At 46.8% G+C, this 24,383-nt stretch overlaps 1 protein-coding gene across 1 annotated transcript in view; it reads right to left on the bottom strand.

Moving 5' to 3' along the window:
* MEGF9 (multiple EGF like domains 9) overlaps window positions 1-15,029 on the bottom strand; it is a 62,771-nt gene extending 47,742 nt beyond the window's left edge. The window contains exon 1 of the mRNA XM_060694868.2: window positions 14,049-15,029. Coding sequence (XP_060550851.2) covers window positions 14,049-14,433 — 385 coding nt within the window. The 5' untranslated portion in view covers window positions 14,434-15,029. The remainder of the gene's footprint in view (window positions 1-14,048) is intronic.
* Between the last annotated feature and the right edge of the window lie 9,354 nt (window positions 15,030-24,383).

Genomic DNA, 24,383 nt, shown 5'->3' with positions numbered 1-24,383 from the left:
GGATTTTAAAATATGGGTATTTTAAATTATGGGTATTAATTCAGCCAAATTTATTTAATTCATTTTATTCGATTTTAAATTTTGTATATCTATGTGTTTTATTTCATGGCTGTGCACCGCCCTGAGTCCTTCGGGAGTAGGGCGGTATAGAAATTCAATAATAAATAAATAAATAAATAAATAAGTCTACTAAATGCAACTCAGAAACTCCAGAAACATGGATGAAGGAGAGCCAAGGAGAACCAGCTCGGTACCACCAAATTTGTTGCTGGACTCGGTTGATCTCCTCCTCTCCAAAAATAACCCCCCCACACACTATCTGCCATTTTCATGAAAAGAAATTCACCCAGAACTAGCTTTGCAACAATAACAACCCAATTCCAGCAACTGTTCTTCGTATGCTTTAGCCTCCAGTCCCCTAATCATCTTAGTTGCTTTTCTCTGCACTTTTTCTAGAGTCTCAACATCTCTTTATATCACGGTGACCAAAAGGTTGATGAGGTTCCAGGATGGTACAAACCCCACCAGTCGCTCTCCGAGAAATGGGTGGCAACTTTGTGAGGGCATCCATGGAACCTTCTTCAGCGTCTCCACCACAACAGTTGAGAAGCACGGATTTCTCCATATCTTTTTGATCTGGTGCTCTTGTTCTCGTCTTTGAAGGACGCCTACCACAATCTGGCTCGAGGCCTATATATAACCTGCTGTTTCCTAGGTTTCTCGTGGAAAAATAAGACACTCCTCCGACCGTATGGCATCTTGTGTGCCAGCCAGATTCTTTCTCCAAAAAAGCCGGGGCTGATTTATGGCCTTCATTAGATAGCCACGCTTGCCTACTTTCTCCAAAAAAAAAAAAAACCTCGTGGGTATCAGGTTTTTCTGCTCACACAATCCTTGTGTTGCTCAAATGTCAGCAGCCCCTGAGCTGTGTGTCAAAAGCACCATATTTTCACCCCAGGAAGGAAGAGACACACGGGCAGAATTGTTCAACAGGATTCCTTTCCTTTTTTCCTTTTTTTTTTTTCTGAATCAAGTTTTATTTATTTAAACACTCAAAGAGCCATTTGAGAGCCGTTTCCCACAGAAAAGAAAACACCGGGAGCCACAAAACCTAGGTGGGCGTGGCCAGCTCGATGTCACTCACTTCCAACAGTCACATGACCCCCACTAGCCACGCCTACCCAGACAGTCATTAGGGCAGAGAACCAGTTGTTAAAAAACACCGGGAACCACAAAAACCTTTTGACATCTCTCTCTCTCCCACTCCCTCCCTCCCCCTCTCTCTCCCCCTCTCTCTGTATCTCTCTACGTCTCTCTCTCTCTCCCCCTCTCTCTGTATCTCTCTACGTCTCTCTCCCCCTCTCTCTGTATCTCTCTACGTCTCTCTCTCTCTCCCCCTCTCTCTGTATCTCTCTACGTCTCTCTCTCTCTCCCCCTCTCTCTGTATCTCTCTACGTCTCTCTCTCTCTCCCCCTCTCTCTGTATCTCTCTACGTCTCTCTCCCCCTCTCTCTGTATCTCTCTACGTCTCTCTCTCTCCCCCTCTCTCTGTATCTCTCTCTCTCTCCCCCTCTCTCTGTATCTCTCTACGTCTCTCTCTCTCTCCCCCTCTCTCTGTATCTCTCTACGTCTCTCTCTCTCCCCCTCTCTCTGTATCTCTCTACGTCTCTCTCTCTCTCCCCCTCTCTCTGTATCTCTCTACGTCTCTCTCTCTCCCCCTCTCTCTGTATCTCTCTACGTCTCTCTCCCCCTCTCTCTGTATCTCTCTACGTCTCTCTCTCTCCCCCTCTCTCTGTATCTCTCTCTCTCTCTCCCTCTCTCTGTATATCTCTACGTCTCTCTCCCTCTCTCTGTATATCTCTACGTCTCTCTCCCTCTCCCCCTCTCTCTGTATCTCTCTACGTCTCTCTCTCTCCCCCTCTCTCTGTATCTCTCTACGTCTCTCTCTCTCTCCCCCTCTCTCTGTATCTCTCTACGTCTCTCTCTCCCCCTCTCTGTATCTCTCTACGTCTCTCTCTCTCTCCCCCTCTCTCTGTATCTCTCTCTCTCCCCCTCTCTCTGTATATCTCTACGTCTCTCTCTCTCTCCCCCTCTCTCTGTATCTCTCTACGTCTCTCTCTCTCCCCCTCTCTCTGTATCTCTCTACGTCTCTCTCTCTCTCCCCCTCTCTCTGTATCTCTCTACGTCTCTCTCTCCCCCTCTCTCTGTATCTCTCTACGTCTCTCTCTCTCCCCTCTCTCTGTATCTCTCTACGTCTCTCTCTCCCCCTCTCTCTGTATCTCTCTCTCTCTCTCCCTCTCTCTGTATATCTCTATGTCTCTCTCTCTCTCCCCCTCTCTCTGTATCTCTCTATGTCTCTCTCTCTCCCCCTCTCTCTGTATCTCTCTCTCTCTCTCCCTCTCTCTGTATATCTCTACGTCTCTCTCTCTCTCCCCCTCTCTCTGTATCTCTCTACGTCTCTCTCTCTCTCTCTCCCCCTCTCTCTGTATCTCTCTACGTCTCTCTCTCTCCCCCTCTCTCTGTATCTCTCTATGTCTCTCTCTCTCTCCCCCTCTTTCTGTATCTCTATGTCTCTGCCCTGGCCGCTTCTCCATCCCCTGCCATTACCTTCTCAGGCCAGGTGAGGAGTGACTGGGAGGGAAGGGCCAGCCAGTGGTGGGATCACCTGACAGGAAGCCACAGCAGAGGCTCCAAAGAGCCACATGCGGCTCCGGAGCTGCAGGTTGCTGACCCCTGGACTAGCCAAACCCAAATCCTGCAGCCATTGGTCAGATGTTTTAGTCTCCAGGCCTTTGATCATCTTAGTTGCTCTTCTCTGAACTTTTCCCAAAGTTTTTCCCAACAACTGTATCTCATTTCCAAAGTCTGCAAGTCTATGTTATAAATATCTCTGCGGCATCATTGTTGAAAAATCCTCAGATTGGGAATCCGGGCTCAAAGTTGAGGAAGAAGGAACAGAGTGAGCCATGCTGGATGAAGGACGCACTGTGTGTCCTACGACATTTTGCTGCAGTGTATAACCTTCTCCTCGGATGGCCTCTTCGCTGTGGTTGCACATAACGCAACGAAAGCGAAAGACGATGCTCGAATGAAGTGTTTCAGCTGTCCAAACTCGCAACCCCCACATGATTCAGAGGGGTTGTAGGGCTCCACAGTCAGAGCAACAAGATTTCTAACCTGCCTAAAGAATTAGTAGCGTAAACCTTTTTTTAAAAAAAAACAACGCAATAAGCAGAGAAGCAAAAGCGTTCACATCTCAAAATGTTTTTGCAGGAAAGCAAGAAAAAAGCTGGCAGTCCAAAGAATTGGAGACGGCGGTGATACAGGAGAATGATGCACAAGGAAACTCCTATCCCAAAAATCTACCTCAGTAATGAGGAAAAGTAGACCTTTGCATTGCAATTATTGCAATTATTATTATTTTTTTTAAAGGCACGCTTGTCAGGATCGTAGAAGAGAAAACTTCGTAAATGCTTTGCAGGAGTGACCGACAAGCGTCCCACGAAAACAACATTTCAAAAGTATTTCAACATAATAATTTTAAATTGGGGTATTTTAAATTTTTGGGGTTTTAAATCGGCCAAATCTATTTAATTATTTTAATTTTTAATCATTGTTGTGTCTTGTGTTTTTAAATTGGCTGTACACCGCCCTGAGTCCTTCTGGAGAAGGGCGGTATAGAAATAAAATTATTATTATTATTATTATTATTATTATTATTATTATTATTATTATTATTTCAGAAGTCACCACCACAGATGAGATAGATAAAAAAAAACGCAATTTCCTTTGTGTCTTGGACTCAAGTAATACAAAGGAGGGAAGTGAAAGCAACAAGTGCAATTAGTCCAGTATGAATTCCAGATGTGCACCTGCAAGATTCACAAAGCTGGCCTTTAAATGCAACGGCTGCACGTCGCATGGCCGAAGGAAAACAGGGGAACAAAGAAAGCCAGAGGCTGCACCATGTTAGTCAGGTTAAACGCAGAAAAATATTCCAAATTCAGTCCTATGTAAGCCAGGATCTTAACAATCACACCCTACAGAGGATCCGTTTGCGGGGGGGGGAGGGGAACAAAAAAATGAACTGCACTTGATTCATTTAGTGACAAGACTACTTTTGAAGTTATTTTTGAAAAGTATGAAGAAGGTATTACAACCAAACGTGGGAAACTCGGTGGCTGCCGCATCCGAGCACCATTTCAAATCAATCCAGGAAAGCGACGAGAAAAAGGTTTGATTTTTGGAAACATTGAAGTTCTCGCATTTATTATGGAAGGTTCCAGAAGTCCAAAAAGTCACCCTGAGTTTTAACAACGTGCTTGGGGCTGAGTTTTTTTTTTCCCTTAACAACGTCCGTTTCTCATCAACGAAACTGATTGCAAAAGAAAGCATTAAAAAAACAGAAAACGACTCACATCTATAAACATTTCTCTTAAGCCTAATGTGCAGGAACCAACAATTGTGGCTGGTACAACAAACCAGAATTAACCCAAAGGTGCTTTTTCAAGAGGCAACTGGACTTCCTTTGGGTTTTTTTTTCCTTGAAGACGTTTCGCTTCTCCTCCAAGAAGCTTCTCAGTATCTCATACTACATATATTGACAGCAGCACGTATTATATATGCGCAATACTGGAAGAAAGAAGAATTTCCACCAGATAAGGATATAATTAAAAAGATTTTGGAATGCGCAGAATTGGATAAACTAACTAAAGAAATTCAGGGGAAAGAGGAAACTAAATACTATAAAGTGTGGAATATTTTTTTTTTTTTTAATTTATATGCCGCCCTTCTCCGGAGACTCAGGGCGGCTTACAATGTGCTCAGCAATAGCCTTCATCCTTTTGTATATTTATACAAAGTCAGCTTATTGCCCCCACAAACTGGGTCCTCAATTTACCTACCTTAGAAAGGATGGAAGGCTGAGTCAACCTTGAGCCTTGGAGAGATTCGAACCTGCAGTAATTGCAGGCAGCTGGTCTTAATAACCAGCTTATTAACAGGGTGCCTTAGACCACTGTACTACCAAGGCTCTTAATAATTGGTATGAATGGCTGAAAAATAAGGAAATAAATTAAAGGAATGAAGAAGGGAAAGAGAAAAATGTGATAGATCAATTAACATGTTAGTAGAAATAAAATAGAATAGGAGAAAACGGCTGAATAAGTTAACATTATAATATCTGTAAATATTTATATATAGTAAGAAATGGATCACTGTTATGTAGCGGGAAAAGAAATTATGATTCTTGTATATGTTGTATGTCTATGTATGTCTTTTTAACTATGTTTTTTTTTTTAATTTGATTTATATGCCGTCCTTCTCCGGAGACTCAGGGCGGCTTACAATGTGCTCAGCAATAGCCATTCATCCTTTTTGTATATATTTATACAAAGTCAGCTTATTGCCCCCACAAACTGGGTCCTCAATTTACCTACCTTAGAAAGGATGGAAGGCTGAGTCAACCTTGAGCCTTGGCGAGATTCGAACCTGCAGTAATTGCAGGCAGCTGGTCTTAATAACCAGCTTACTAACAGGGTGCCTTAGACCACTGTACTACCAAGGCTCTTAATAATTGGTATGAATGGCTGAAAAATAAGGAAATAAATTAAAGGAATGAAGAAGGGAAAGAGAAAAATGTGATAGATCAATTAACATGTTAGTAGAAATAAAATAGAATAGGAGAAAAAGGCTGAATAAGTTAACATTATAATATCTGTAAATATTTATATATAGTAAGAAATGGATCACTGTTATGTAGCGGGAAAAGAAATTATGATTCTTGTATATGTTGTATGTCTATGTATGTCTTTTTAACTATGTTTAAAATAAAAAACTTTAAAAAAAAAGAAGAAGCTTCTTCCGTTGCAACTGAACATAAATCTTTCCATTCCCCCACCATTCAGTCAGAGCTGAAGAAGCTTCTTGGAAGAGAAGCGAAACATCTTAAAGGAAAAAGAAAGGAAGTCCAGTTGCCTCTTGAAAAAGCACTTTGGATTGCACTGAGAATCTCCGTAAACCAGAGTTAAAACACCCGGGTGTAACACAAGGAAAGGGGAGGAACCATTCCCACATTCCTCATCTTCCGTAGCTTCCAGAACCAGCAGGAGAATAAGAACTTCATGGATGCTCCCCCCCAACTGGACCCTGGTTCTGAAAGGAGGAAAGGAGACCTTCAGATGATAAAGGCATCCATCACAAATGTCTCTGGAGATTCTCAGTCATCCAGGTTGTCCCGAAGGTGCTTTTTCAAAAGGCAACTGGACTTTCTGGTTTTTCTTTGAAGACATTTCACTTCTCATCCAAGAAGCTTCTTCAGTTCTGGTTGAGGACGGAAGTCCGTCAGAACTGAAGAAGCTTCTTGGATGAGAAACAAAATGTCTTGAATTCTCAGTCATTCAGATCATGGTTCTTTTTAAAAGCAACTGAGCATTTTTCCTTGAAAATGTTTCGCTTCTCATCCAAGAAGCTTCTTCAGTTCTGGTTGAGGATGGAAATCAGTCAGAACTGAAGAAGCTTCTTGGATGAGAAACAAAATGTCTTGAATTCTCAGTCATCCAGGTCATGGTTCTTTTTAAAAGCAACTGGGCATTTTTCTTTGAAAATGTTTCACTTCTCATCCAAGAAGCTTCTTCAACTCTGGCATAGCTAAATGTCTATGGAGATTCTCGGTCATCCAAGTCATGGTTGTCCCAAAGGCGCTTTTTCCAGAGGCAACTGGATTTTCTGGTTTTTCCTTGAATATGTTTCACTTCTCATCCAAGAAGCTTCTTCAGTTCTGGTTGAGGATGGAAATCAGTCAGAACCGAAGAAGCTTCTTGGATGAGAAGCGAAACATCTTCAAAGAAAAACCAAGGAAGTCCAGTTGCCTCTTGAAAAAGCATCTTTGGGACTGAATGTCTATGGAGATTCTCGATCATCCAGGTCATGATCGTCCCAAAGGTGTTTTTTTCAAGAGGCAACTGGACTTTCTTGGTTTTTCTTCGAAGATGTTTCGCTTCTCATCCAAGAAGCTTCTTCCGCTCTGACTGGATGGTGGTAGGGAATGGAAGGATTGATACTCCTTGCAGACAGCTGGAGAAGGGCGGCATATAAATCGAACCAATAAATAAATAAATAAATAAATTTGCATCCTTTTAGAGGGTCATTGAGGCCACTTGGAGGTTTATCTCAGGGTCACCTGAGTGGTGCAAATGAGGGTGGAGCCTTCCTGGAACTGTTCCAAGAAGTTCCAAGAAGAACACTTCCATTTGCACAACTCAGGTGACTCTGAGGACACAGATAAACCTCCAAGTGGCCTCAACGACCCTCTAAAAGGATGCAAATTTATTTATTTATTTATTTATTGGTTCGATTTATATGCCGCCCTTCTCTGGAGACTCAGGGCGGCTTACAATGCGTTAAGCAATAGCCTTCATACTTTTGTATATACCTGCTTAGTAGGGCTTTCGGGCCCCACTAAGCGGTGTTCTTTTTTATACAAAGTCAGTTTATTGCCCCCACAATCCGGGTCCTCATTTTACCTACCTCGGAAGGATGGAAGGCTGAGTCAACCTTGAGCCTGGTGAGATTCGAACTTGCAGTAGTTGCAGGCAGCTGGTGCTACTCAAAAAGGATGCAAATGACCAACTGTCTGCAAGGAGTATAAATCCTTCCCTTCCCCACCATCCAGTCAGAGCTGAAGAAGCTTCTTGGACAAGAAGCGAAACGTCTTCAAGGAGAAACAAAAGACACAGATCAACCTCCAACGGGCCTCAACGACCCTCAAAAAGGATGCAAATGACCAGCTGTCTGCAAGGAGTATAAATCCTTCCATTCCCCACCATCATCCAGTCAGAGCTGAAGAAGCTTCTTGGATGAGGAGCAAAACATTTTCAAAGCAAACCCAGAAAGTCCAGTTGCCTCTTGAAAAAAACACCTTTGGGGCATCCCTCACAGTTGCCATGACTTAGAAAAGTCCCATGCCCCACCTAATTTTCCCAGTCTGACACCCACAGAACACAATTAGAAGACAACCTTGTAGTCAATGCAAGCATGATAAATTGGCTTAAGGCGTCAGAGCAAAATTGGGTGGACTCTTTAGTTCCTGTCCGAACAGGCCTCTTTGTCTAACAGCCCAGTCATCTCTGGAGCCTTTTTCCTGGGCGTTGATTAATTCTCCATCCCTCATAAATAATCGCCCATCACGAGGAATAATAATCTTATCAAACCTGCTAGGAGTTCTGCCAATTTTGCAAACGAACCAGAAATCACAAAAGGAAAGGAAGTGACTCAGGATGACAGACAATGCCCTGGAAAACGAGACCAGATGTGGAAAGATGAGAAGGTAGGTCAGGGCAGATCCAAGAGTAATGAGTGATGAGGGGACTGGAGGCTAAAACATACGATGAACGGTTGCAGGAACTGGGCATGGCTAGTCTAGTGAAGAGAAGGACCAGGGGAGACACGAGAGCATCTTCCGATATTTGAGGGGCTGCCACAGAGAGGAAATGGGGTCAAGCTATTCTCCAAAGCACCTGAAGGCCAGACAAGGAATAATAGATGGAAACTGATGAAGGAGAGATTCAACCTGGAAATAAGGAGAAATTTCCTGACTGTGAAAACAATCAACCCATGGAACAGAAGTTGCCTTTGGAAGTTGTGGGAGCTTCATCACTGGAGGCTTTCAAGAAGAGACCGGACTGCCATCTGTCAGAAATGGTGTAGGGTGTCCTGTTTGGGTGGGGGGGTTGGACTAGATGACCTACAAGGTCCCTTCCAACTCTATTCTGATTGATTGATTGATTCAACCTAGAAATAAGGAGAATTTTTCTGACAGCAAGAACAACCAACCCATGGAACAGAAGGTGCCTTCGGAAGTTGTGACAGCTTCATCCCTGGAAGCTTTCAAGAAGAGAACGGACTGCTATCTGTCAGAAATGGGGTAGAGTCTTCTGCTTGGGCAGAGGGTTGGACTAGATGACCTACAAGGTCCCTTCCAACTCTGTTAATCTGTATCCTACAGAAAATCAAAAAAGCCACCTTCAATTTCATTTCCACTTCCTGTCTTTCTTCTCATAAGGGACTCGGCTTCTGAATGGCTTCCTTAAACAAAGCTGTCAGATGACAATTATTTTCCCCAAAGTCAGAACAAGATCTACGCCCTTCGGTTATCTTAGCCCGGTTGGGTTGAGCCTCCACTCCCATAATTCTCTGCCTGCCAGCCAGTGTGATGGTAGCTTGTAGTTATGGGAGAAGGAAGGTCCTTCTGGGTCAAAGGGAAGATGGCCTTCATCTTGCCTAACTAGGTGGCTCAGTGGCTAAGCTTGTCGATCAGAAAAGTCGGCAATTCGGCAGTTCGAATCCCTAGTGTAGGTCTCCTGAGTGAGCAGGGGGTTGGACTAGATGACCTCCAAGGTCCCTTCCGACTCTGTTACTGTTTGCCAGCACCTGGTTTCCTCCAGGCTCAACGCCAACGTCGTAAACAAAACGAGAGCGATAAGAACGGTTAGAGGAGAAACGGCAATGCATTTACAGTATTCATCTTATTGATGTTGATGTTGAAAATAGCAACACTCTGGATGTCTTGTGTGGCCCAAACTACGAGGACAACTCCAAGGTTTCCGATTGGTCAGACTTTTAGTCCAATCTCTGCCGTTGACATTGACATTCTTCACAATGTCAATGGAGATTCTCGGTCTTCCAGGTCGTAACTGTCCCAAAGGTGCTTTTTCTCAGAAGGCAACTGAACTTTCCTTCTTCTTTTTCCTCTCCTTCCTTGAAGACATTTTACTTCTCAGCCAAGAAGCTTCTTCAGTTCTGAAGAAGCTTCGTCAGAACGGAAGAAGCTTCTTGGATGGGAAGCGAAACCTCTTCAAGGAAAAAGAAAAACCCAAAGAAAGTCCAGCTGCCTTTTGAAAAAGGACATTTGTGACATTCTTCAGGAGGCTGGGTACCTCCTGAAGTATCAACCCTAAGGATGACCCACTCTTCATCCACCTTGCTCCCTCTTGAGAGCTCTCAAAAGCAATTGCAATAGAACTTATCTTTTTCAAATCAGAATAAAGTTGGAAGGGACCTTCGAGGTCTTCTAGTTAAACCCCTTGCTCAAGCAGGAGACCCTACACCAGTGATGGCTAACCTTTTTGCCATCGCGTGCCAGGAGGGGGGGCAGGGGTGGTGTCACATGTGTGCGTGCCCACACCCATAATTCTATGCGCCCCGTGCATGCATGTGCGACACCCCCCGCTCCCAGTACGCAATGGCCCAGTAGGCCCATTTTTCTCTCTCACCTGGCTCCAGAGCCTTTCTAGGAGTCTGGGGAGGGCGAAAACAGTCTGCCCCACCCCCCGGAGGCCCTCTGGAGGCCGAAAACGGCCCGTTTGCCAACTTCCTGTCCTACTGGAAGTTGGCAAATGGGCCATTTATGGCCTCCAGGGGGTGGGGAAGGCCATTTTTGCCCTCCCCAGACTCCTAGAAAGGCTCTGGAGGCTGGGGACAGCAAAAAACGGGCCTTCTCCACCACTGACCAAGGCCCTCCGGAGGCAGGAAACAGCCTGTTTTTCTACTTCTGGTGGGCCTAGAAGGCCACGTCGGAGCTGAGCTCGCGTGCCCACTGATATGGCTACGTGTGCCACCTGTGGCACATGTGCCATAGGTTTGCCATGACGGTCCTACACCATTTCAGACAAATGGTTATCTAACCTCTTTTTAAAAACTTCCAGTGTTGGAGCATTCGCAACTTCTGGAGGCAAGCTGTTCCACTGGTTAATTGTCCTCACTGTTAGGAAGTTTCTCCTTAATTCCAGGTTGCTTCTCTCCTTGATTAGTTTCCATCCATTGTTTCTTGTCCTGCTTCTGGTGCTTTGGAAAATAGCTTGACTCCCTCTTCTTTGGGGCAGCCCCTCAAATACTGGAAAACTGCTATCATGTCCCCCTTAGTCCTTCTTTTCACTAGGCTAGACATACCCAAATCCTGCAACTGTCCTTCATATGTTTTTGCCTTCATCGTTTTAGTTGCTGGTCTTTTCCAAAGTCTCAACATCTTTTTTTTGTAATGTGGTGACCAAAACTGGATGCAGTATTCCAGATGTGGCCTTACTAAGGCTTTATAAAGCTTTATAAGAAAGTTGGACCATAAGGAAGGCTGAGCGCTAAAGAATGAAGGCCTTTGAATGATGGTGCTGGAGAAGACTCCTGTGAGTCCCTTGGACTGCAAGGCCATCCAACTGGTCAGTCCTAGAGGAGATCAACCCTGACTGCTCTTTAGAAGGCCAGATCCTGAAGAGGAAACTCAAATACTTCGCCACCTAAGGAGAAGGAAGGACTCCCTGGAGAAGAGCCCAATGCTGGGAACGATGGAGGGCAAAAGAAGAAGGGGACGGCAGAGAACGAGGTGGCTGGATGGAGTCACTGAAGCAGTTGGCGTGAGCTTAAATGGACTCCAGAGGATAGTAGAGGACAGGAAGGCCTGGAGGAACATGGTCCATGGGGTTGCGATGGGTCGGACACGACTTCACAACTAACAACAGCAAAGCTTTATAAAGCGGTACTAATACTTCACATGATTTTGATCCTACAACTATGGTTTATACAACCAATATATTTGCAGCCCCCTCTGGGTTGTTGACAGAGTCCAGCCTCTTGCCCCCCCCCCCAGGTCCTCATTTTACCAACCTCGGAAGGACGGAAGGACGAGTCAACCTTGAACCGGTCAGGATGGTTCAAGATGATTCTGAAGATACAGGAAGCAAGTCTATCCTAATAGCATATGTTGGATTATACCGGGGTCGGTAACCTTAAACACTCAAAGAGCCACAAAGGTCCTAACGGGAAGCCCCCCGTTCAATTCTGGAGCCGACCGGAAGTCTGGTTCCCCCACCATAGATTCTCCTCCTAGAGCGGCGTCCTTTTTCCTCTACCCGTCCTAACCAAAAGCCCTATCAATTGGGGAGCCGACCAGCAACACGGAGCTGCAGCAAAGGGATGAAAGAGCCACATGCAGCTCCAGAGCCACGAGTTGCTGACCCCTGGATTAGACAGTCCAGTTGCAGGTCGTCCCGTTCCCCCCTCCCAGGTAACATTCACAGCGTTGTGCCCCGAAGGTTCTCCACTGAGGAGGAAAGGAGGAAAAAGAACGAACGGAGATGCAACCCAAACAGAATGGAAATTCCCCCTGTGACCTGCTGCCTTTTCACACACTAAAAGTCTTGCCTATCTCTCTCCAACCTAGCGCCCTTCGCTTATGTTGGGCAGTGGCAGCTCCCTTGGGAAGGGTGGGATTCCGTGCCGGGGAATGCAAAGATTCCCTTTTTCAGATGCCCAAATGAAGAAAGAAAGAAAGAAAGAAAGAAAGAAAGAAAGAAAGAAAGAAAGAAAGAAAGAAAGAAAGAAAGAAAGAAAGAAAGTTAGTTCCTGATATGGGGGAAAACCTTGCCTTGGGAACTACCTGAAAAAAATCCCCTTGCAAGGGTGGGCTAAGCCGGCCCCGAATGCAGAAATCTAGCAGATCAAAGAAGCTCTTGCTGGCTTCAGTCTCCAGCAAGATTCTTTTGCCTCCTCTCCCCAGGTTTTTTTTTACACACACACACACACACACACACACACACACACACACACACACAGAGCTACACAAATGTGCCCTTCAGGAGCAGAGGAGCTGCTTCGCTGTTCCCATTATCCACAGTCGGCTGTGGAAGATGGGGGCGGACAACCAAGGTCGCCAGAGCCTGGAAAAAATCCTGCTGCTCCCTCGCTCACTTCCCTTAAGGACAACCGGATGGCCTTAACACCTTGTTCATCCATCCTGGTACCCCCAAAAGCCGCGTCCAGCACTTGAAACTTTGTTCAACCAGTCTGGATACCCCCAAAATCCCCGTCTATCCTGGGTAACCCCAAAAGCCATTTCGAGCCCTGCGTTCATCCATCTAGCTACCCCCAAAAGCCAAATTCATCCTGGGTACCCCCAAAAGCCATCTCCAGCCCTGCGTTCATCCACCCTCATACCCCCAAAGTCGTGTCCATCCTGGGTACCCCCAAAAGCTCATCCAGCACTTGACACCTTGTTCATCCACCCTGGGTACCCCTAAAATCCCCATCTATCCTGGGTAACCCCAAAAGCCATCTCCAGCCCTGCGTTCATCCACCCGGGTACCCCCAAAAGCCACATCCATTCTGGGTACCCCCAAAAGCTGCATCCAGCACTTGACATCTTGTTCATCCACCCTGGGTACCCCCAAAATCCCCATCCACCCTGGGTACCCCCAAAAGCTTCATTCATCCTTGGTACCCACAAAAGCTGTCTACAGCACTGCCTTCATCCACTCTGGGTACCCTCAAAAGCTGCATCCATCTTGGGTACCCCCAAAGGCCATCTCCAGCCCTGCGTTCATCCACCCTGGTATCCCCAAAAGCTACATCCATCCTGGGTACCCACAAAAGCTGTCTCCAGCACTGCATTCATCCATTCCAGGTACCCACAAAAAAACCACATTCCAGCCCTGCTTTCATCCATCTTGGGTACCCCCCAAAACCGCATCCATCCTAGGTACCCCAAAAACCACATCCAGCCCTGCCTTCATCCACCCTGGGTACCCTCAAAAGCCGTGTCCATCTTGGGTACCCCCAAAAGCCGTCTCCAGCTCTACGTTCATTCACCCTGCCCCCCAAAAGGCACATCCATCCTGGGTACCCCAAAACCCACATCCAGCCCTGCCTTCATCCACCCTGGGTACCCCCAAAAGCCGTGTCCATCTTGGGTACCCCCAAAAGCCGTCTCCAGCTCTACGTTCATTCACCCTGCCCCCCAAAAGGCACATCCATCCTGGGTACCCCAAAACCCACATCCAGCCCTGCCTTCATCCACCCTGGGTACCCTCAAAAGCCGTGTCCATCTTGGGTACCCCCAAAAGCCGTGTCCAGCTCTGCGTTCATTCACCCTGCCCCCCCCCAAAAGCCGCATCCATCCTGGGTACCCCCAAAAACCACGTCCAGCCCTGCCTTCATCCACTCTGGATACCCCCCCTCCCCCAAAAAACAGCCGCGTCCGCCTTCGCTTTCGCCTCCGCTCACCTGTTCCGCTGTGGACCGGCGCATCTTCCTCCTCCTCTCCCTCTTCTGCCGGCGAGGGAGGCCCATGGGTCGGGGGGCCGGCGGGGGGGTCCTCCTGCGGGGCAGGCGAGGCGGAGGCCGGAGGGGGCGAGGCAGGGCCCGGGGACGGCCAGGTGAGAGTCGGAGCCGGAGCCGGGCCGGGCGCGCTGTCAGTGCTCGGCGTCGGAGAGGCGGCCGGTGACTCCCGAGTGGCGTTTGGCGTCCAGGTTGCCAGCTCGTTCTCGCCGCTGCCTTCGGGCCGCCGGGGCCAAGGAGGCGCCGGGGAAACCCATCGGGAGCCGGCGGGCTGCAGCGCGCAAGCCGAGCCCAGCCACAGCACCAGCACCAGCACCATGGCCAGCATCATAGCGCGGCCGCCGCCCGGCCATTCAGCCCCGGGGGTTGGGGACCCCCGAATCCTGGCCCGAGACGGGGTTGGGGAGGGGGGCTTCCGCCGCTGCTACCGAGGCAGCTGCCAGGAGGGTCTCAGGCGCGGGCAGGAGCGAGCAGGCAGCCGGCTGGCGGGCAAGAGGCGAGCCGGGACCACCATGGCATCTTCTCCACCTCCTTTCTCCCCTTCCCCCCTTTTTTCCCCCTCCTCCTTTCACTTCCCTCGCCTCTGCCTGCCTAGCCCCCCCTCCCCAATTTGCTAACAATGAGGGCCTCCACCCACCCACCCACCCCGCACCTCCCAGCCAGCGCCGGGGAAAGCGAGAGAAAGAAGAAGGCGGAAAAAAAAAAAGAAAGAAAGAAAGAAGGAGTTGCGAGAGGAGGAGAAGAAGGGAGGAGGGCGACGGGCTGGAGAGCTGGCCAATGGGGAAGCGGCTGGGACACGTGAGCGGGCTCCTGGGGGGAGCCCGCTCGGCCAATGGGCGAAGGGCTGCCGGGCTTTGAAGACCCGCCTCTCCCCGGATCCCCGACAGCTGGAAGGAAAAAGGGGGTTCGCGTCTCCCCAGCGACCACGAAGATGCTCGGCTCGGTGGTGGCGGCGGAGGCCGCAGCAGCAGCAGCAGCAACAAACAAAGGAGGATCCTCGGGCCCAAGGCTCTTCTCTCTCTCTCCTCCCCCTCTTCCCCGCCCCGCTCCTGCCCCAGCATCGCTTCGGTTGCAATCCGGATTGAGAGAAGCGGCAACCTGCGCCTCTGGCCGGCAGTTGGCTTTTCCTTCCAGCAGCAGGAGATCCTGAGAAAAGCTCTCTTTCCCCCCCCCTCCTTCTTGGGGGGGGGGAACGGGACACTCTGCCCATGCTCAGAGGAAGCCGTGGAGTCTCCTCACCTGGCAGGAGCCAAGGGTCTCTCTTTCTCTCCCTCCCTTCCTCTGTCCCTCTCTCCTTCTCCCTCTTCTTCTCTTTCCCTGCCTCTCCCTCCCTCGCCCTCCCTCTCTCTCTCCCCAACTCCCCTTCTTGCCTCTCCCTCCCTCCCTCTCCCTCTTTCTCCCTCCCTCTCTCCTTCTCCCTCTCCCTCCCTCTCTCACCCTCAGCCTCTCTCCCCCTCCCACCCTTTCCTTCTCTCCCCCTGCCTCTCCCTCCCTCCCTCTCTCTCTCCCTCACTCTCTCCCCCTCTTGTCTCTCCCTCCCTCTCTCTTCCCCTCTCCCTCCCTCTCTTTCTCCCCCTCTCTCCCTCTCTCCTTCTCTTCCCTCTCTCACACCCTTCCACCCTCTCTCCTTCTCTCCCCCCCTCTCTCTCTGTGCAGAGTAGATTCCCCAAAGGTGTTTGTGGTGGGCACCAAGAAAGTTTGGCCAGAGATGGCTAGCTCAACACGCCGGACCACCCGTGGGTTTCCATCGCACTTCAGCCTCTTGTGTTGGGAAGATCGGTGGGCCTCAGGAGAAACTTAGAATATTAGCTCCTCCACACCTTTGATGGGATGTCCAGGAGATGCCAAGGAGACAACTGGACCTCATGGGGGACTCTTAGCACCCAACACACACGAGACCAAAGATGGGGAGGTGGGTTTCTTCCGAGAACGTCCTAATGAATGAAAGCTACTTAGAAATTCCCGGACGGAAATAGACAACTCAAAAAAAAAAAAAAACGGCAGATGGAAATAATTTGTCCTCTTCTGCTCCTTGCTTAACCTCTGTGAAATATTAGCAGTTCCAACCAACTCTGTTTTTTGTTTTGTTTTTTAGACTAATTTTACCCCGCTTTTATTCTCAAAATAACTTGCGGTAAAGAGAGATGCCTTAATTTGCCTTCCAAAGGGAGAGAGAGCCTCGGTGGCACGGAGATGCCCCAATTTCGCCTCTCGGTTCCCATTCCTTTCATCGCAAGGCAGTGACGCACCTGTCGGTCATCAGAGCTCAAGGAGAGACGCCCACAGCTTTCTTCTCCTGCCAAGCAAACCACCTTGGCTGCAATTCTCAGGTGTGCCCAACTGTCTATTGAGAGAGAGACCTGGCTTTGATGCCCGGCTGGGTGGGGCCAAGCACGGTGAACTCGCCTTCTCTGCCAACTTTTGAAGGCCAAAGGTAACAACGCAGTTGCTTCCGGCAGATAATGGGAGAGCCGGCTTGGAGAATCTGGCTGGCAGGGCGAGAAGGAAATGCCCATGATGGGTAAACAAATGTGCAAGGCCAGCTCCTCTCCACCCGTACGAGGGAACACCCAGCCTCTGGCAGAAGCCAGTTTTGATAATGTTGGGTTAAACAGCAGGGAGGAACAATGGGTGTGACGTAAAGGCAGCCTGTTTTAAATCAGCCTGTCTCCTCTAATCCAGGAGTCCCCCACCCTCGGGCCGCAGACTATTCGGAACTGGGCCACAGGAGCAATGGTGGGATTCAGCCGGTTCGCACGGATTGAGGCGAACTGGTAGCAGCAACTGCCCTGGCGCTATGCCGTCCTATTTAGCTATGTTTTTGAGGCCAGGTGTATGCGTGGAAGGCGTGTGTGCGAAGTGAGCATGCACGCGATGAACCGGTGGTAAAACCCACCTCTGCGCATGAGGGATGCTGCAATGGTCATTAAGTGTGAAAACCGGTCATAAGCCCCCTTTTTTCCAGTGCTGTTGTAATTTTGGGCACTAAACAAATGACTGTATGTCGAGGACTACCTGTCATTGGCCCCCACGTTTTAGAAAGGAAGGAAGGAAGGAAGGAAGGGAGGGAGGGGAAGAAAAAGAAAAAGAAAGAAAGAAAAAGAAAGGAAGGAAGGAAGGAGAGAGAAAGAAAAAGAAAGAAAGAAGGAAGGAAGGAATTTCTCAAGGCAGGCGAGAAATAACATTCTGGCTGGCTACTTCGATTACGATCCTAGTTCCAACCCAGCTCGGGGGGACGGGACTCAAAAGAGAGACACCCCACCCCACCTCCCGTTTACAATTTGCCGGGGCCTCTTAATGGTCGGTTTTAGAAAGCGAAGGCAAAGTTGAGCCTCAAATTACAAAGACTTGGAGATGGGGGTTGCGTCTTGCCTGCCTTCCCCTCTTCCTTCCGATCAACGCGGTGGTTGACCACATTACACAATGTTCCACATTCAGATCCTCGGCTCCCTAGAAGGATTTTAGCGTCCTTTCTACACGATAGAAAGTTATCCCATCCTCGCAGGAGTGGGATTCTACTGGTTCAGACCGGTTCGCACGAATCGGTAGCTCCAACAATCAGCTGGGAGCGAAGCGGTTCGCTCTGACGAACAGTTGGGCCCGCCCACCCGCCTCTGCGCTTTACTTACCTTTATCTTCACAGCTGATTAGCACGGCAGAGCGGATTGTCGTGCCTCAGCTGTTTTAATTCCCTAGCACCATGATGGCGAACCTATGGCATGCCGAGCCCTCCCTGCAGGCATGCCAGCTATCGCCCAAGCCCGGTTCCACCATGCATGCGTGTGCACTTCCCGCCTGCCAGCTAGTCTTCAGGCCTCTGCCGCACATGCGGGGGACGCACACATGCGCAGGAGGGGCGGGGCGCATGCACAGGGGGGTGCAGGTTGATGCAGGCGGCTTACCAGGCCCAAAACGGGATGCAGCCCCCCCCCGTGCCCCATTTTGGACCTGGAAAGCCGCCTACACCAACCTGGAAGCCAAAACAGGGGGCGGGGTGCATGCATGGAGGGAGTGCTCGCATTGCATTTTGGGGGTTTGGGCACTCGGCACCAAAAAGGTTAACCATCACTGCCCTAGCACTAACGCGGAAGGTGATTTTTCATTGAGCTGCGCACACGCAATCACCGAACCGGTTGTTAAACCAGAAGGATCCCACCACCGCGTCGACAGAGCTTCTCGATCATCCCAAGTCAGGATTGTCCCAAAGGGGCTTTTTTTTCCCCTCCCCCAAAAAGACAACTGGACTTTCTTATTTCGTTTTTTCTTTTTCCTTTGAAAAGGTTTCGCTTCTCCTCCGAGAAGCTTTTTCGGTTCTGCTTCAGTTCTTCTTCAGAACTGAAGAAGCTTCTCGGAGGAGAAGCGAAACCTTTTCAGAGAAAAAAAAAGTCCTTTTTTTGGGGGGGGAAAAGTACCTTTGGAAGAAGAGGAAGAAGAAGATCAGGGGTGGGGCTGCTGGGGGTTCACAGGGGTTCGGGAGAACCTCTAGTTAAGATTCTATGCAGTTCAGAGAACCCCCAAATCCCACTCCTGGCTGGCCCCTCCCACCCCTCCCCTCCCAGGAGTCCCCACGCGGCCCGTTTTGGATGCAGGTAAGTGCAGGGCACATGCAGAGGCTCGGGGAGGGTGAAAAACAGGCCTAACAGAAGTTCGGGAATGGGCCCATTTCCAGCCTCTAGAGGGCCTCTGGAGCCTGGGGAGGCCATTTTCACCCTCCCAGAGGCTCAAGAAAAGCCTCCGGAGCCCGGGGAGGGCAAAAACGCCTCCACTCCCGCCGTGGTGCAGGAAGCCGACTAGACCACACCCACCATGGCCACGCCCACGCAGCAACCAGGCAGAGAACCCCTGAAGAAGATGCAAACGACACCTGTCTCCCACGTCAGAGAAAATAACCCTATGCAAAGAAATATCTTAAGGCTTATCATTATTATTATTTTTAATGTCTTTTTAAAAAAATTTATTTATTAGGCATTACCAGATTGCTTCCTTGCAAATTTGCAGAACTGCCTGGCCTAAATTTAGAATATTGCAGGGATCAGCTGCCCTCCTTTATAAAGAAGAGAAACTCAATTTGGAGATAGGAGGCAGGGGAGGGAAGCAAGTTTTTGCATCGCCCGTCGTTGACAAAAACCTAACTATCGCTTTAGGAGGCCCAGCATAAACGTTTCTCTTTTCCTAGTTGTGCCAGAGAGCTATAATTAAGGTTTGCATGCAAACTAAACAGTACTCGAACAGCGGGGAATTTCAGAAGTACGTTTTTGCCTTGGATAATTCAATTTTTTTTCTCTCTCTTTCTCTCTCTCTCTCTTTCTTTCTCTCTCCTCCGTTCCAGCTCAAGCTTCAAATTTCTGGTCATGCATGGCACAGATTGGCCAGTGGCAAATCCTTCAAAACTGGGAATTTATTTCCGCCTAGCTGAGGTCTTTTTTTTGGGTGGGGGGGGTTCTAAGGCTGGTTGTTAAAAAAAAAAAAACCAGGCATTGAAATGTTGAGCTGGGCATCGAACCCGGCTTCCTTAAAGTTTTATTGGGGTAGGCAAAACTGGGGAATTAATGTAAGGTTTGGGATTACCGTTCCCATCAGCCCTGGCCAAGCGTGAGCAGGGTTCACCAAGGATGGAAGTTGTAGTCTCGGGGTACTTTTAGGGATCCCAGGCTGAACTGGAAAAAAAAATAGATTTTGGATTGGGTTGCTTTGTAACTGTTCTGTGGCAAAGCAGCCGTGGAAATAATATAATGGCGTTTCAATTAAAAATGAAGGTAAGGAATATTGGCTCTCAAAGGAAAGAGAGATTCTCCCCCAATTTTGGATGGAATTCCCAGGCAATGGCAATAGTTCATCCTCCTCTTCCTCCTCCCTTTCTCATTATCCATCTCCTCCTCCTCCCTCTCCTTTTCTTCTCCTTTCCCTTCTTCTCACTCTTTTTTCTCCTTTTTCTTCTTTCTTCTTCCTTTTCTTCTCTTCCTTCTCTTATACTACCCTTTTTCCTTCTCCTCTTCCTCCCTCTCCCTTTCCTCCTCCTCCTCCTCCCCTCTTCCTCTTTCTCCTCCTCCTCTTCTTTCTCTTCCTCCTCCCTGCAAACCCCACTTCCTTCTAGCACTGATGATATAACCTAGTTGGGTTATGAAACATCTGCAAGAAAAGAACCAAGCTCAGACAGCATTAAGGACCCCGTAGTCTTCCTCCTTTCCTCCTCCTCCTCTTCCTCTTTCTCATTATCCATCTCCTCCTCCCTCTTCTTTTCTTCTCCTTTCCCTTCTTCTTTTTTCTCCTTTTTCTTCTCTTCTTTCTTCTTCCTTTTCTTCTCTTCCTTCTCTTCTCCTACTCTTTTTCCTTCTCCTCTTCCTCCCTCTCCCTTTCCGCCGCCTTTCTTCTCCTCCTTTCTCCTCCGCCTCTTCTTTTTCCTCCGCCTCTTCTCCTTCTTCTCCCTCTTCTTTTTCTCCTCCTTCCCTTTCTCCTCCTTTTGTTCTCTCCTCCTCCCTCTGCTTCTTCTCCTTCTCCTTCCCCCTCTTCCTAGCTTTCTTTTTCCCACTCCTTTTCCTTCTCCTCCCTTTTCCTTCTGTTCCTCCTCCTCCTCCCCCTTTCTCATTATCCATCTTCTCCTCCTCCCTCTTTTCTTCTCCTTTCCCTTCTTTTCCTTTTTTCTCCTTTTTCTTCTCCTCTTTCTTCATCTTTTTATTCTCTTCCTTCCCTTCTCCTTCCCTTTTTCCTTCTCCTCTTCCTCCCTCTCCCTTTCCTCCTTCTTCTCCCGCTCTTCTTTTTCTCCTCCTTCCCCTTCTCCCTTTTTGGTTTCTCCTCTTCCCTCTGCTTCTTCTCCTTCCCCTTCTCCTTCCCCCTCTTCCTAGCTTTCTTTTTCCCGCTCCTCCTTTTCCTTCTCCTCCCTTTTTCTTGTGTTCCTTCTCCTTCCCTCTTTCACACAGCTGGTAGCCAAAACCAGATCCCCTAGAATCGCCAGTTTTTATGTGGCATTTTGTTCTTCTGAGATATCACGAGACCAGAGGAAAAACAGCTGTGTGAAAGAAATAAGAATAGATTTTTCGGGGGTGGGGGAATGATATGCAAATGATGCTTTTGTACAGTTTTGTTTGCAGGGAGAGTACGACAAATCTTGTCGTGCTTCAGTATCTTGTCATGTTTATGTAATGTAAAATTGGAGGTGGTGAGCCTTTAAGAGCTGTAGGCAATGAAGTTTCATTTTTAATGTATGCCATTTAGTGTATATTCAAAGCTATTCTATAGAATTCTATTCTATTCTATTCTATTCTATTCTATTCTATTCTATTCTATTCTATTTTCTCTTCTCTTCTATTTCTCTTCTATTTTCTATTTTCTCTTCTATTTCTCTTCTATTTTCTCTTCTTCTATTTCTCTATGTTCTCTCTTCTCTTTTATTTCTATTTCTCTTCTATTTTTTCTCTTCTCTTCCCTTCTCTTTCTCTTCTATTTTCTCTCTCTTCTATTTCTCTTCTATTTTCTCTCTTCTTTTATTTCTATTCTATTTTCTCTCTTCTCTTCTCTTTCTCTTCTATCTCTTCTATTTTCTCTCCTCTTCTATTTCTCTTCTATTTTTTCTTCTTTTCTATTTCTCTATTTTCTCTCTTCTCTTCTATTTCTATTTCTCTTCTATTTTTTCTCTTCCCTTCTCTTTCTCTTCTATTTTCTCTCTCTTCTATTTCTCTTCTATTTTCTCTTCTATTTTCTCTCTTCTTTTATTTCTATTCTATTTTCTCTTCTCTTCTATTTCTCTATTTTCTCTCTTCTCTTTTATTTCTATTTCTCTTCTATTTTTTCTCTTCCCTTCTCTTTCTCTTCTATTTTCTCTTCTATTTCTCTTCTATTTTCTCTCTCCTCTTTCTCTTCTCTTTTCTCTTCTATTTCTCTTCTATTTTCTCTCTTCTTCTATTTCTCTTCTATTTTCTCTTCTCTTCTCTTTCTCTATTTTCTCTCTTCTCTTCTCTTTTATTTCTTTCTCTTCTATTTTTTCTCTTCCCTTCTCTTTCTCTTCTATTTTCTCTTCTATTTCTCTTCTATTTTCTCTCTTCTCTTTCTCTTCTCTTTCCTCTCTTCTCTTCTTTCTCTTCTCTTTTCTCTCTTCTCTTCTATTTTCTCTCTTCTCTTCTATTTCTCTTCTATTTTCTCTCTCCTTTTCTATTTCTCTTCTATTTTCTCTCTCCTCTATTTCTCTTCTATTTTCTCTCTTCTGTTCTCTTTTATTTCTCTTCTCTTTTCTCTCTTCTCTTCTATTTCTCTTCTATTTTCTCTCTCCTTTTCTATTTCTCTTCTATTTTCTCTCTCCTCTTCTATTTCTCTTCTCTTTTCTCTCTTCTGTTCTCTTTTATTTCTCTTCTCTTTTCTCTCTTCTCTATTTCTCTTCTATTTTCTCTCTCCTTTTCTATTTCTCTTCTATTTTCTCTCTCCTCTTCTATTTCTCTTCTATTTCTATTTCTATCCCAGATCGAGTCTATTCGAAAAAGCTAACTCTTTGACCAACTCTTACAATTAACGTCAGATGCCAGAGGTGTCTTTATGGAATCCAGTATCTTGAAAACGATGACATAAATGACATCTTCTACTCATAGATAAGGCCCACTGAGATGGATTAAAGGGCCTTACTCCCAACCGAGTGGATTTCAGCTTGAAATACCCATTGAAGAAAGAAAAAAACAACAACAAGAACGCACAAAGCTAAGAAAAGAAGCAGCTGGAGAAATGTCTGGCGAGAACTACAAATATAAGTGCATAATATATACGGCTGGGTTTTTAAGTCAGGCTTTTATTGCCCCCTGGTGAGAGCTACCGGCCACACATTAAAAAAAAATTAAGACGTGGGGAGGAAAATCGCTGGAGGGGGAAAACCACAAGAAGTAAAGCTTTCCTCGAAATCTCTCGCAAGCAATTTGGCTTGTTCGCTCTTCTTCCTTTGTGCTTCCGTCCCCGTTAAATCAAAAGCTCCTTTCTTTCCAGAAATACACATTTATCAGCTCCCCTCTGATTTTTCTGGACTTCTCCTATATAGCTGCTGATTTACTGTTTGGCAACAAAAGTCCTTTGGGTTCCATTCAGCCCTATCCTTGGCCCGGCTTCTGTTTTCGTCTCCGCCATCGAAGAGAGACTGATCTTCCATCTAGTTCAAAGGGTCGAAGAAAGAGGTTGCTTTCTGAAGGACCACCAAGGCACTGAATCTTTTGGAATAGAATAGAATAGAATAGAATAGAATAGAATAGAATAGAATAGAATAGAATAGAATAGAATAGAATAGAATAGAATAAGGACTGGACTGGACTGGACTGGACTGGACTAGAATAGAATAGAATAGAATAGAATAGAATAGAATAGAATAGAATAGAATAGAATAGAATAGAATAAGGACTGGACTGGACTGGACTGGACTGGAATAGAATAGAATAGAATAGAATAGAATAGAATAGAATAGAATAGAATAAGGACTGGACTGGACTGGACTGGACTGGACTAGAATAGAATAGAATAGAATAGAATAGAATAGAATAGAATAGAATAGAATAAGGACTGGACTGGACTGGACTGGACTGGACTGGACTGGACTGGACTAGACTAGACTAGACTAGACTAGACTAGACTAGACTAGACTAGACTAGAATAGAATAGAATAGAATAGAATAGAATAGAATAGAATAGAATAGAATAGAATAACAGAGTTGGAAGGGACCTTGGAGGTCTTCTAGTCCAACCCCCTGCTTAGGCAGGATACCCTACACCACTTAAGACCAATGGTTATCCAATCTCTTCTTAAAAACTTCCAGTGTTGGAGCATTCACAACTTTTTTTTTAATAAAGTTTTTATTTTTATTTTTCATAAACACATTGACATGTAGAGTCATTTCCATCATTTTTCATTCATCTTTTCTTTTAACTTTCATTTTTCATTTTTACTTTTTCAGGGCTGCTCTTTTACCCTTTACCTTTACTCCAACCTTTCTTTTCTCCTCCCCTTCTCTTCCTGTTTCTCCTCCTACTTCCTTCATTCTTCCTCTCCTTCTCTTTCCTACTTCCCTTTCTCTTCCCCCACTCCTCTCTTCTTCCCTCCTTCTAGCCTTCTCCTCTGCTCCTCTTTCCCCTCCCTTTTCTTCCTCTCCTTTTCCCTTTCTTCTTTCTCCTCTTCTCTCCTCTCCTCTCTTCTCCCTTCCTCTCTCCCTACTCCTTCCCCTCTCTCCTGTTGTTTCCCTTTTCAGTTCAATCTAAAGTGGAATTCGAGCAGCCCCGATTTCCTAATTATCTTTATTCTCATTTCAATTTCTTATTCAA

This window comes from Pantherophis guttatus, chromosome 16 (assembly GCF_059756535.1).
Source record: "Pantherophis guttatus breed Tessera chromosome 16, ASM5975653v1, whole genome shotgun sequence".
NCBI classification, from domain to species: domain Eukaryota; kingdom Metazoa; phylum Chordata; class Lepidosauria; order Squamata; family Colubridae; genus Pantherophis; species Pantherophis guttatus.
This window is presented reverse-complemented; position numbering and strand designations above follow the sequence as displayed.